Below are 14,145 nucleotides of genomic sequence, written 5' to 3' on the forward strand. Positions count from 1 at the left end.
TGCAATGCATGACGGTCGTAACCTCAAAATGTTGTATGACCATCGTAAACAGAGTAACCAGTGTACTACTTTCTATTTCTATATTATTGAAGATATTTTGCTCAATTCTATCACAGGATCCGGTCAATGTTTTTCGAGGTTGAATACAAACAATCACTCAAATGATTACATAACAACCATAACCAGATATAAACAGGAATTATCCTTTGTAGGACACACCCAATATTGAGTATTTGGACCATGAAAATTCTACTTGGATTTCAGAAGGAGAAATTTACGTTAGCAAAGATGGGCAAGCGGTTTCTTTTATTACTTAGTGGCCATGTTGAATACAAAATATAGTATATTGTCGTTTGACATAAAAAATATATCATTCGGATTAAATAGATCATTGAAATCGTAATAATTACAAAGTTTTTTAAAATGGTCTGGTATTGAACTAGATTTAGGTTGAAATGTTCATCACATGTGGAAGTTGGCTTGTTCAAAACATGTAGCTTCCATTCTAAGCACGCTTCTAATGACGCATTAGGTCACGTGATTCGTGCTTTCCTCCAAATGGCATTGGCTACACACAAACGCATAAAAAAGACATGAAAGCCTTTCTAGGACGTTGATTGATTTTTATTTGCCATCAATCAGCTATTATTTAACATCCACTTAAGTCTTTGGTTTGTCTGGCTCTTAAGTGGTTTACTTGGAAGAGCCATTTGTTAACATTCTGCAGCAGGGGGCGTATGTGAGTGAGTCACTGCTGAGTATATAGAAAGGAGGTTTCTCGCGTGCATGAGAGTCAGTCGCTGGACCACTGATGAATGCAAGATGAAGCTGATTCCAAGTCTTCTGCCGTATTTTCTTTGGAGCCTCCACGTCAGCTCAGAGGACACGCCAACCTTTGGATCTAAGAATATCCCAAGACTTCTGAGTCAAGGTAAACCAAAACCAAAACCAAAATAATTAAATGTATTAGTAGTCTTGAGAGTTGCTTAATAAAAGGAATACCTCGCTATCACTATCAGACATATTTATAACGGGAAATTCTATTTACATTGTTGTTCTATTTAGGTGAAGTAGAGCTGAGAAAAGTTCCCAATATTTCGACCCTATTTTTATAGAAAAGTAGTCAAAATATTTATCAATAGAGCTGAGAAAAGTTCCCAATATTCCGACCCTATTTTTATAGAAAAGTAGACAAAATATTTATCAATAACAAACATTGTTGGATTAATACTGGTCTGTTTGGTGTTGAGCAAGTCTTCTGACACTTTTATCTCCAGGAATCTTATTTATAAATTCAAACATATTCATAAAAGGACTTTTGTCCAACTGAACTGTTCAACTTTGGTGAAGGTTCACATTCTGCTGATCTTTGCCAAGGTGCAATTGTTGACACAGCTGTTGCATTGGTGTGGTTGTGCAGGTGTGCCTAATAATGTGGTCGGCCTCTGTACTGTGCTCCAAAAATGCTGCGATGACCTTCACTCACATTCTCGAATGAAAACATTGTTGCTGCTTTATCTTCCAGAAGTCAACGGAACAAACCTTGTCCACCCAGCCTATCAAAACCACACCGTTCTATTTTATCATGAAGACTCTGGGGAGACATACGTAGGAGGAACTGACTTTGTGTTCCAGCTTGACTTGGACGGCTATCAAATTGCTCAGGTGGGTGGCTCTTTTTCTTTTCACTGCACTTTCCCATGCCCATCAGCTCGCACTCACTCTGAGTCGTTGATGCAGCAGAAGAGATAATTAGATTGCGCCCGAAAGGATTAGTATCTCAGGCAATGCTTCATCATGGCTGACTTTTGGAAACCTTTCTGGTTTTCCTCACTTGCAACTCCATCACAACTTTACTATTATTCCACAAGCCATTATCTTAAGTGCCATTGAAGGAAAATGTCATTTAACAGCAACACAAACCTCCATTTGTGGACACTGCAAATTCTTCATTCATTAGTTTTGTGTCCGTGCAGGAAATCCATCTGGAGGCTACGGGGGAAGAGCCGTGGCAGGAGGTTGGTAACCATGAAAACGTCTCGAATGATGTGTGGCGGGTGGAAATAATCAGATGCCCGCTCCACAGGGCCCTCGCGAATATGTCATCACTGTCATCGAGAAGTTTGGGGACAGTCTGTTTGTCTGCGGGACCAACGGACACAGGCCTCACTGTTGGAAGCTTGGAAGTTCTGTAAGTGCATCACACATCTGCTGCAGTTTTTATGGACTCGTTTCAGGAGCCACTTTGTGGGCCATTTAAGATTTGTTTGATGTGACAAACATCCTGTTGACTTTGTTCTCTTCCACTTTCAGGCCACTGACAAGATTGAGCATCAGGAAGGGACGGGAATCTCACCGTTTTCGTACACGCAGAACTCACTGTCCCTCACTGTTGGTATGTTAAATGGCGCCTCTTACGTGTTTCTTCAAGGCGTGAGAATGTGATGTGGAATCCCTGGGAGTGATAAAAGGTGCCTAATAATAGCGTGCCGGTGCCTGGTTTCGTGTTTGCTTATTTTAGAGGGCGATCTATACGCTGCCGCACCGCTGGATACTGATGGAAGCTCCTTACAGTTCAGAAGGAAAGCAGGCAGGAGAGCCAAAGTCTGGATGTACGACAGTTGGGTCTCGGGTAAATCATTTACAAAAGTCGTTAATTCGGACTCATTTACAAAAGTCGTTGAAATCTGTAATTCGGACTTTGGAACCGTATACAGCAGTGTCGTTATTCGGACGAATCCAACAACTACAATTTTGCTTTCGATTTAAAACAACCACACAAAAGTTGTCGGCCACTAGCTTCATGCTAACACATAGGAAATCCCATAGAGAGGCTAATAATTAGCATCAATAGTTGCAACGTTATCACGTATATAATAATATAAAAATAATATAATATTATAACGTGAAATTATTATTATTATTATTTGTATTTATTTCTGATGGTTTTGGGGGACTCTGGGGGACACATAGGAAATCCCATAGACAGGCTAATAATTAGCATCAATAGTTATCACGTATATAATAATATAAAAATAATATTATAACGGGAAATTATTATTATTTGTATTTATGTATGATGTTTTTGGGGGACTCTGGATCAGATAAGCCTGCCTGCTCTTCACGTCCCGTCCTTTGACTCATCAGTATCAACGTCCTTCTCGTACAGAGCCCACATTTGTCTCTGCCTCCTGGGTGAAGCGTAAAGACGACCCCGAAAATGAAAAGATCTACATCTTTTTCCGTGAAAAGAACTCTGACCAAAACCCGGAAGCTGATCCGTGGATTTCCAGAGTGGCCAGAGTTTGCAAGGTACCTTGGACAATAGACAGTGACTCAGATGACATTAGGGGAGAATCCGATTTCCATCCACGTTATTTCTCAGAAAGCTGTCAGTGTCAGGTAACATGAGTTGCCATTCATTGTTTTCCAGACTGATGAAGGCGGATCAAAGCGATTTTTCCAGAACACCTGGACATCTTTTCTCAAGGCTCGACTGGTGTGCGGCTTTCCAGAAGAGTCCCTGTATTTCAACCGGCTGCAGGACGTCTACGTACAGCACGCCCCAGACTGGCGGGACACAAGGGTTTATGCCCTCTTCACCAGCAGCTGGTTTGACACTTTCCCTTCATTTGATTGATTGCGTAGCAACCCAAAGTGGATGGCACCAAATTTCCAAATGGCGACTAACTAGCTCTATGTAAAGGTTATGACTTACTCCTTCTGCAGAATGGATGGTGCACCATCGGTTGGTACTTAGGTACACTTACAAGTGAATTATTGTGGGAACATACATACAATATGGTAGTAGCAGTAATTGTATATTTCTTTCTTTATTAAGAATGCAAAATAAAATAATGTAATAACTGTTATTATATAAAAGGATAGTATCGTATTTTTTATATAAAGTAATATCCTAATATTCTATTATTTTGTAAATAAAAAAAGTAAATGTTTAAAATATTGATATACAAGCGAATAATAATAATTTATGATTAGGATTTAATAGTATATCATATTGTGAATAAATCAATTATCAATAATCCTTGGTTAACCTTCTCAGAGCATCCCTGTTTCATCTGGATAGTGAAAACATGTTATGTTTCAGTGCAAACCTCTTTCAATAACACTCGGAGAAATTGAGGCGTGTACTTATGTAATGTCATAAAGATTCAGGGTGGTGCAGCCTCTTCTGCTGTGGCTCACTCACTCCCTCCCTCCCTCCCTCCCACGAGTATTACTCAAGCACGATGAGTAAACATTGGAGTTTGAATTTAGACAACCCGTGACCATCATACATGGAGCAATGCTTATGGTTTCTGCCAGTCAGTGTTTCCGACCGCCACAGCAATCACCTTTCTGGCCCCCGTGGGCGTCATGTGACGGGGGCCAAATATGACAGGCAGTTTTGAAATTGTCTTCATTTTGAAATGTTCCCCAAAAATCGACTTGTACTATAAACGGGTGAATACGACAAAACATGACCATCTCACACTCCCTTCAAGTTTTGTCACGCTCCATCAGAATCCACTTTATTCACGTTTGACTCCTTCTCTTCATTTTACAGGAACGCCACTGCAGTCTGTATTTATTCCATGGAAACCATTGAAGGCATTTTTAACAACTCCACCTTCAAGGGCTATGACAAGGCTGTTCCACAACCAAGGCCAGGAACTGTAAGTTTTATTTTTATGTGACACATGTGCTTGAGCTGTGTAGCCTTGACAAAACATGGAAGGTTTGTGTGCATCACCACTTCTCACCAAGGGTGGTTCCCAACTTCAGGCCTGAACGTTCATCACTTATGAGTGATGAGGCTTACTCGCGAGAAGATGTGAAGTTCCAGTTAGAAACAAAATGTTTAGGAAAAAGTACATCTTGTGTCATTTCAGTGCGTACGCAACAGCCGCCTACTGCCGCTAGCCACCGTCAGCGTGGTGAGAGATTATCCCGAAATGAGCGACTGGGTCCACTCTGTGCACTACACCAGTCCGTTCTACGTCAGCAACGATAACTACACCAAAATAGTCGTGGACCGGGTCCAGGCGGCTGACCTGAGCGCCTACAATGTTCTGTTGCTGGCCACTGGTAGGTTCCATCCTGTTTGTTTGCATAACAATACATTTGTTGGACTATTTTTAGTCCTTTCTTTGGCTCGTTTTGTTCAACACATCCTGTCCCTCATTTCTCACGACAAGCTTTGTGTTTCAATGAGCTTTTTGCACTGCAGTCCATTTGCTATTGAAATCATTTAGTAGTGACTATTTTGTCATGCTTATCATTTCCCATAGACTCCGGGAAGATCCATAAAATTTTAGAGTCCGGATCGGAACCTTTCATCATCTCCCAAACGGAAATCTCAAATCACTCCAGCATACAGTCGATGAAACTGGACTCTAAAAAGGTACAGCTCAATAAAAACTATTTGTTGGTGTTCTTGAACTCTTTTACGAGCTAGCTGTGCACATTTACTGAGTGCTTTTCAGCAAATGTTTTGGTTTTCGATCGGGGGGGGTTGACTTGAATGTTTTTTTTTAAAGCATGTAAAACAGCCACAAAATGTTGTTAGATGAGTGTACCTGTGTGGGAGTCTTGAGGGGAGATGAGCAGAATTTCTATTTAAGATCTTGTATTCTATTGGGTTTCACATTTTTTTTTGTTTCCGCCTAGAAAAAACTGGTGGTGAGTTTCGCAGAGAAAATCTCGGTGGTGGACCTCCGGCGTTGTGATGAGTATAACAAATCCTGCGCAGACTGTGTTCTGGCTCGGGACCCCTATTGTTCCTGGACTCATTCTGGATGCACCCCAACTGTCCCGTAAGTCTGAAATATAGAAGAATGAATCTTTCCTTAATTGAAGGTTGGATGTTTTTCTTTTTTTCTACAGTGAGGGCATTCAAAATATTGTTGATGGGAGAACAAACGTGTGTTCTGCAACCACATCAGGTACTCAAATACTAAATACCATGACGGGTTCAGATCCCGCTATTTTGCAGATCGATTTATTTGTCCCTCAATTCAGTTGATTTGGGGATGTAATTCCACTTTTGGCCACTAGGAAACTGATTGTGTTTAACAGTGTTCAAAGAAGAAGAACCAGGAAGTGTTTCAAACTCAGCCTCATTTTTGCTGTAGGAATTAGAAATATTTAATATAACATAATAATAATATATATATATATATATATAATATATAATATTTTATTATATAAAAAACAAAGGCTATTTTTATTACATACATTATTAAGCATGATTATTGTGATCTATATTGGGGAATGCAAGTTTCCACATAATGAATGCCATTGTTCTTTTCTCCCACTCGGTCTTGCCCTTTTAAAAACATAATCAAGTCAACCGGACCAGACGAAACGCCGCACCGCCCATCGTGGAGAATTTGATCCTGCCCATGGGTGTCCCTTTCTACCTGTCGTGTCCCATTGACTCTTACCACGCCGTCTACACGTGGAAACACGGTGACCAGAGCAGCCCTTGCCTCCAGATGCACTCCAACTGCCTGCTCCTCATCCCCAGCATGACCCGCGAGAGTTACGGCAACTATGACTGCGTCTCGGAAGAGAGGGACCACGTCAAGGTGGTGACGAGATATCGCATCGAGCAAGATGGCCGACGTACCAAGGGCAACCCAGGTAAAGCATCGGCTGTAGTAGCACAGACATTGTGGATGACTCTTGGACTTAGCCTTGCCTTGTTTTTAAACTGAACTACTGAGTGAAAATGTGGCTGCAACATATTCACCCCGCATTCATCCATCCATCCAGCTAGAAAGCTCAAAGAAAGTTCCATTTCTTTTTTTTTTTTGACTACTACTACTTTCCTACTCGAGGCGTTGGTGCCATCTTGTAGCATCTTAAGGCATGGTAGAAAAAAAAAAAAAAAACACTAAGATTCCGCTAAGAGTTCAACAAATACCTGATGATAGAGTCCAAAGAGTACACAACAATAATAATACAAAATCGTAAACCAAGAGTAGGTTAATGACAAAATTCTGTGCTTTTAGTGGTCCAAAGTTTTTGTTCAAGTTTTATCTTGTGTTCCAAATGATTTCAAGAAAAGTGACTATATTATTAAGAGGACTGCTGTTAACTCCCAAGGCAAATTTGAATGGTTAAAAAAAATTGCCAAGATCATGAATCTACACTACACGATAAACACTAACACATGACCTATGAATTATTCTCGTGTCTAATTAATCTTCGACAAGTACCGCACTAAGTAGCCTCAACACTACGCCGAGTTTGTTCCGACAGCGCCAGAAATGCCAGTCTAGCATTTTGCAAGTGATATTTGAAAGGTGAAACTGAAGGAATGCCCTTGTGTTTGTATGTGTGTCCTCTGTGCCCTCAGCTTCATCCACAAAGTGAGTCAGTGCTCTGGAGTTCTTGTTCACAAACAGCGAGTCTCTCTCGCACATGTTGAGACAGGTGGTTTAGTCCACAAGGAGCAGTGCCGTCTGGCTCTCTTCCAGCCTATTGGGCGAGTATCTTGTGTGCACCCCCCTCGAGATCTCTTTGTTTTGTTCCCCACCACCACCTAGCTACCTACCTCTGCTGAAAACAACTCAAGGACAAGGAGGCCTTTGTAAAACGTGCAATAAGACAGCCTTTGTTACTGAAACTTTATTTCAACTACTGGACTATCGTTTGGATATTTTTCTATAGATGTTTAGATTAATATGAGTATATTTATTAGCAAATTACATTTTGGTACAAATCTTTGAATTACGTCTATTAAAGGGAAACGAAACCCAAAAATGTTCTTATGTGGCACCGATCATGGTCTTCTGATTGATATTACAAGTGTGGAATTAGAATTAATTCCATCTCGGCCAATATCAATATTGGACAAAGATGGTAGTCCCCTGAGATGGATAGCCTCATCTTATTAATTGTTTTTCCACAACCATAATATGAATCAGAAAATCTCCTTTGGGCTAATGGTGTCAACAGATTGTTGAAAAGATTATTTTTGCATTCCTTCAAGACTATTTATGTTTTCATTTAATGTCTGGGCTCTGTTCAATGAAGCGCATGAATCAACAAAAGGCGATTTCTATTTATTTCCAAAATGATCATTGTTTTAATCCACAAAATGCAGTGATACATGCGCTTCATTTGTCAATTGCATTATTAAGTCCTATAGATTTTGATGTAACAAGCGTAATCACATGAAGTTTTTGCTTTTTTGTTTACAATAAAAGCCAGGGAACCGAAGTGCTCCATGCAAGTGTTTTCTCTATCCTGTGGGTAAGTCCTTCACATCGCAGCAACACATGTAGACACACAACAATACTCTCAGTAATATATTCTCTTTGAGCAGTTGAATTGAGAAATAGCTGGTTGGCAGCATGTGATTATGTATCATGCCCCCACCCAGTCTACAAGCCTTCTTTGTTTTGCCCGTTGTTTCTATGCGTCACATGAGGATGGTGCGTAGAAACCTCGAGGGACCCGCCTGATGTTTAGCAAATGTATGTTGGGGAAAAAAAAGAGGGGGATAACAAACAGTAGGCAATAGCAACGCCGTTGTCCACGTCATGACAATCTCGCATTTGGAAAGCTTAGCTGATGGGATTTCGACTAGTCTTGCTTGACTAAGCACTTTGAAGAAGCTCTCCAACTATTATTAGCTGTCATTTTGTAGGGCGCTGCACGACAGATTCTGTTGAAGGCCGCTGGGCGTAAATCGACCTTGAATCTCTGGGGGGGGTCCGCCACTGTTTAGGGCAACTAATTGTCCTGTTTCCTGTGAACAGGAAGTACAGGAAGGAAGCTGAAGTAAAAAAAAAAAACATTGAACTAAAACCACATCCTTCCTCTCCAATCTTGAAACAACCTAAGATGAATTGCAACACATCTTGGCACTACGGAAGTTCCTTACACAACCAGGAAATGACGTCAATGTTTTTTGGCCATTGCTGCAATTATGTTTGTCAGTGGGGGACTTAATTGCGGCACTATTACGTCACAATATTCCTATTTGTTAACAGCAGAGGTCGTTGTCGTCCTGTATAACGTTCGAACTCATATTGTACAGCTTCACATCAATGTTTTGAAATCGTTTTAAACAAACAGCACTCTCACTGTATTATTAATAAATCCGACGCATGACACAGATTGTAATAGTGCACAAAACTGCAGTGCTATGAAACCTTTTTTTTTTTACGCACTTGATTCAATACAAGAACTGAAAAGATAAATTGGGATTATTATGACCATTGTTTATTGAAACTAAAAAAATTAATTAACATTATGTTTATTAGTAAATTTGTTTTTTGAAGTACTGTATAAAATGATTTATAATAAAACCGTTAAGAAAATACAGGCAGCTGTAATAACACCATATTAACAGTAGATGGCAGTGTTGGTTGAAAGAACTTGAAAATGCTGGAAAACACCAGGGAGTCAAAATCACCGGCCACAAATTTAGTTTACACTTCATATTTATACAGAACCAATACGGCTGTATAATAAATAAATGAAAATGAATCTGGTTTTATGCCAATAATAATATAATCATTTTTGCGTCGAACATCACATTGAGAAGTGTTTTGATATTTTGTTTCTCCTGTGTAGATGAAGCAAAAACAATCATGCAGTGGATTCTAAAATGATATATATAGCAAATAAACTCAACCAATCAGCAGATTTTTTTTTTAAATCATCTTGTATTCACTCTCCTTGGATTGTGTATGCAATGTACTGTGCATGCATACAAAATGGCATTTTGCAACTGCACGAAAGTGATATGTGGCCTTCCTTCATGTGCAGCATCTTTGAAACTAATACCATTCTTTTTATCCATCTCTTATGCGTGTTGTGAAATGTTCTATTCGTTTCTCTCCAGACACAAAGGACACTGCAGGCGAGCCGAATGAGGTCAAAGATTATGTTTAGGTCTGACTGATCAATTAATCATCAAGCTCGTCAATTATTCATTTGGTTGCAGGACGTGGAGCTGCTGTATCTTTAATAGAGAAGAGGCGCGCGGGATGTGGGAGAGGCTGCGCGCTCCCGACGATGCCTCTGCTGGCTGCTTGGCGACGGGAGCGCGCGCGCAGAAGATCCAACACTTGCAGCAGAAAAGAGGGAGAGTGGGGGGGGGGAATCACCCACGGACCGCAAACTGCTCACCGGGACCAAAACATGTTGCCTCCATCGCCCTCATCACTGCAAAAGTCATGTGAATTGATCCACTCGTGAAATTGTTTTCCACTTCTTCTGAAGCTTTTTGGATTGAAAAGTCACCTGTGATCGATAGGAAGCGCGGGACTGAAGTTACCATTGCACAGTAAGTCCATTCAAAATTGAATTTTTGAGCCAGTTATTGAAGAAAGAAAGAAAAATGCGAAGGTTGGATGAATTGTGAAAGAAAATGTTGGTAATAGCCATATGTGAATCTTTTTGGTGTCGTGTTCAATTTTGCTTGAGCTTTAATGAAATATACATTTAATATACATTTTAAATGGGCAGTATTATGAAGTAGTGGTCTGTTGCACAGTTTAGGGGTTTGAGGTTCGAATCTCAGCTCTGTGGATTTTGCATGTTCTCCCCATCCTTGGATAGTTGCACCTTTTTTTTTTTTTTTTTTTTTTTTTTGCACATGCAAAACACAAATTGTCCATAAAATGTGATTTTAAATGGTTGCGTGTGCATTCTTAAAACTGTCAAAAAAGTAGAAATAAATGAAAATACAATACAAATAAAATTGGAGTAAAAATTGGACCAATCTCCTACTTTGGGCAATTCGACCCAAGCGTTTGGGTTTTGCACACAAAAATTAGAGAGGTGGGTCACGTTGACCCAAGTACTAATCTGTTCCAGTTTTTGCCCAAAATTGGGTTACTGTTGGGTTTTTTTAACAGAACAATCCTTTTTTTGTTTTGTTTTGTTGACAAAATAAAGAAAACCAAATTGTGTCAAATGTATCCGCCGAAACATGTCAGGTAAATAAAACTAAAACAAATTGTTTGATATAGAAGAACCAGAGAATTAATTGAAAAAGAAAAAAACAAGATGAACCTAGTACAACTATCCAATGATGTCCCTAAACCCATAATTGTGTTCTGTATCTCATTCAAATAATCACTAATGTGCATTTCCGTATCAGAATCATTTTTGTTTTTCTTTATTGCTCGCAGGTGCAGAAAATGGCGGCGAGACACGCGGCACTCGTGGCTTTGTGGCTGACGCTGCTGACGCTGCTGGCAAAAGTGCAGTGCTGCCCGGAGCAGTGCAGCTGCCTGGACAAACAAACCCACCAAGTGGCCGACTGCGCTTCCAAAGACCTGCTCGCCGTGCCCGTGGGTCTGCCTTCCAGCGTCACCACGTTGGGCCTCACGGCCAACAAGATCAAATCTCTGAAAAGCAAGAGCTTCGTGGAAATCACCCAGGTCACCTCTCTCTGGCTGGCCCACAACCAGATCGTTTCCATCGAGACCAACACGCTGGCCCCCTTGATCCAGCTGCGCAACCTGGACATCAGCCACAACAAAATAGTCCACTTCCCATGGGAGGACTTGCAGAATCTCACCGCCTTGCAGCTCCTCAAAATGAACAACAACGAGATGGTGAACCTCCCCAGGGATGCCTTCTCCACGCTCAACGATCTGCGCTCTCTGCGCATCAACAACAACAAGTTCACCACCATCGTCCAGGGCACCTTCGGAGCTCTGTCCTCAATGTCCCACCTGCAGCTCTCCAACAATCCCTTCTCTTGCTCCTGCAGCCTGGAGTGGCTGAGGGACTGGATCGCCACCACTCAGATCTCCATCCCCGAGGCCAGTTCCATTCTGTGTGAGTCTCCGGATCACTTGAAGGGTGTCCTGCTTAGCAAAATCCCCAACCTTGACTGCCAGCTTCCCGTGGTCACCATAACTTCCCAGCCCGATATTGCTAGCGCGGAGCTGCTCGAAGGCTCCACGGTGGTCTTGAACTGTGACAGTAAGGGAAGTCCAAAACCGCTGGTTAGCTGGGAGGTGATTGCAGGGAATCAGAATCTCTTGTTCCCTTTGCCCTCCGCGGGCGAGGCCAACGACCTGCCGGTCAACGACAAGACCACCAACAATCGTTTCCTGGTTTTTCAAAACGGGACTCTGGTCGTCCCTCGCCTGACTAAAAAGGAAGACGGGAATTACACCTGCATGGCGGTGAACGATCTGGGCAAGGCCGAGAGCACGGTGAAACTCTCCCCGGCGCTGAGCAAAAAACACGCGGCCGTGGATTCCACGGTGGACAAAATCCGCCCGTCCTACAACAAGCCCACCCTGCCCAAGAACTCCAAGAACAACGTGATCAACTGGTCCAAGGGCGAGGATAGGACCAAGATCGAGCCCGACGGTCCTTCAGACAAACAAGATGACGCCCTCGAGGAGGGGGTTTCCAAAGACCCCGCGTTCGCCAGCAAGTGTGGCGTGCGAGACGGCAGCGAATACGTCTCCAACCACGCCTTCAACATGACCCTGGACGACCTCAAGCAGTACACCTTCGATTTCGGCGTCATCGCCCTGGAGGTGTCCGAGACGGAGGCCAAGGTCAAGCTGAACCCGCTGCAGCTCGCCCGAAGCAAGTCCAACCTTCACCTGAGTCAAAGCGACAACACCGAGACGGTGGTGAGGGAACCCGCCGGTCTTTACCAGTCCACTTTGGGGAAACCCAGCCCGGACATGCTCTACATCTGCGTGGACACCGGAAACGGACACTCGGTCATCAAGTGGTCCAACATTGAAGAGGGGGTCAATTCATATCACTTCACCGGATTACACCCGGGCACCAACTACACTCTTTGTCTCACCTATGGAGGACAAGACTGCCAAGTCCAAGTGGTCTTCACAACCAGAAAGAAGATCCCCTCCCTCCTCATTATCGTGGTGGTGAGCATCTTCCTCCTGGGCCTGGCCACGGTGCCTCTACTGGGGGCCACCTGCTGCCACCTTCTCTACAAATACCAAGGGAAGACCTACAAGCTCATCATGAAGGCGCACAATCCCGACCAGATGGAGAAGCAAATGCCGGGGGACTTTGATCGCAGGACGTCCTTCGTGGAATCCGAGAAGACCTTCGACCCGAGCGAGATGGGCGAGGGGGAGGAGGAAGCCCCCGAGGGAGAGGGTGAAGCCGAGGGCAGCGTGGCGACGGAATCCATCCCCGGGTCATCATCCAAGACCAACCAGGAGGAGTTCGAGGTTGGCTCGGAGTATAGTGACAGACTACCGCTGGGTGCGGAGGCGGTCAACATCTCCGAGGAGATCAACGGAAACTACAAGGAGCCGAGCCGCTGAGAACCTGTAAGATCCTCTTCTTTTTGATTGCGCCAAATCTTTTTTTTTTGTCTTTACCTCGGGAAAAAAAAAAAAAAAAAAACCTCACCCGTCACTGAGATTGTAAGCGGTTGTTGTAATGTTAAACAACGTGGCGCTAATTCACTGCTCTTCTGCAATTACTCTACCGGCGACCCCCAACCTTCTCGAGCCATGGCACATATTTTACATTCGAAAAATCTCACGGCACAAACAAAACAAAAAAAAAAGTCACAAAATGCATAGCGTATTTATTTTAATGATGGATTCGCAGAGAAGGGCATTTCATTGTTCGAAATAACTGTTGGACCAATTATGGATAGTCTCTAAATGTGATTTGGAATCACCAAGCACAAACATATGTAAAAAAAAAAACGACAAAATAACGTGCATTGGGATCAATCTTTTCAAGATATTTTTCAGAATCCGATAAATTAAAAAAAAGAGCCTCAGGTAATATTGCCGCACGGATGCCAAACATGTTGGGAAAAAAAAACACGCCAAACGACTTCAAGGAGACTTTTGTCCGAAATGTTTCATTCTTAAAATGTAGATCTTAAATTTACATCTCATTCTACACGACGTGATGCTTTAAATGTGCAGCCGAGCCATCACCCGAAATCATCCATGGCATGATGCTGTTTTATGACTCGTGTGCTTTTCTTCTCCCAGTGTAGATGACTTGATTTTCTTCTTAGATGCTGTCCACCTGTACTGTGAAGTGTAAACAATTTTTTAAAATGAGTTTCTATGAAGCCGATTAAACAAAAGGACGCAGGAGAGCGTTCACGGGCTTCTCTTTTCTTGTACTTTAATACCTCGTGAGTTTTCT

The 14,145-nt window shown here is 42.3% G+C and overlaps 2 protein-coding genes across 3 annotated transcripts; both read left to right on the forward strand.

The window, feature by feature from the left end:
- Positions 1-430: 430 nt before the first annotated feature.
- Positions 431-8,229, forward strand: sema7a (semaphorin 7A). Of its 2 annotated transcripts, XM_061283608.1 has the most exons (15): positions 440-931; positions 1,526-1,665; positions 1,977-2,018; positions 2,087-2,191; positions 2,314-2,395; positions 2,522-2,632; positions 3,170-3,312; positions 3,434-3,612; positions 4,568-4,676; positions 4,893-5,088; positions 5,292-5,404; positions 5,671-5,816; positions 5,887-5,945; positions 6,349-6,645; positions 7,364-8,229. In XM_061283608.1, the coding sequence occupies exons 1-15, from the start codon at positions 787-789 to the stop codon at positions 7,378-7,380; spliced, it is 1,884 nt and encodes a 627-aa protein (XP_061139592.1). In that variant the 5' UTR covers positions 440-786; the 3' UTR covers positions 7,381-8,229. The 2 variants fall into 2 exon arrangements, with proteins under 2 accessions (XP_061139591.1, XP_061139592.1); XM_061283607.1 differs by having other exon boundaries at positions 431-931; positions 6,349-8,229.
- A 1,530-nt stretch (positions 8,230-9,759) lies between these two features.
- islr2 (immunoglobulin superfamily containing leucine-rich repeat 2) lies at positions 9,760-14,122 on the forward strand. The gene is made up of 2 exons (XM_061283599.1): positions 9,760-10,306; positions 11,157-14,122. Exon 2 carries the CDS (start codon positions 11,166-11,168, stop codon positions 13,293-13,295), a length of 2,130 nt encoding a protein of 709 aa, XP_061139583.1. The 5' UTR covers positions 9,760-10,306; positions 11,157-11,165; the 3' UTR covers positions 13,296-14,122.
- The last annotated feature ends 23 nt before the right edge of the window (positions 14,123-14,145 follow it).

This window comes from Syngnathus typhle, linkage group LG7, assembly GCF_033458585.1.
Source record: "Syngnathus typhle isolate RoL2023-S1 ecotype Sweden linkage group LG7, RoL_Styp_1.0, whole genome shotgun sequence".
Classification (NCBI taxonomy): Eukaryota; Metazoa; Chordata; class Actinopteri; order Syngnathiformes; family Syngnathidae; genus Syngnathus; species Syngnathus typhle.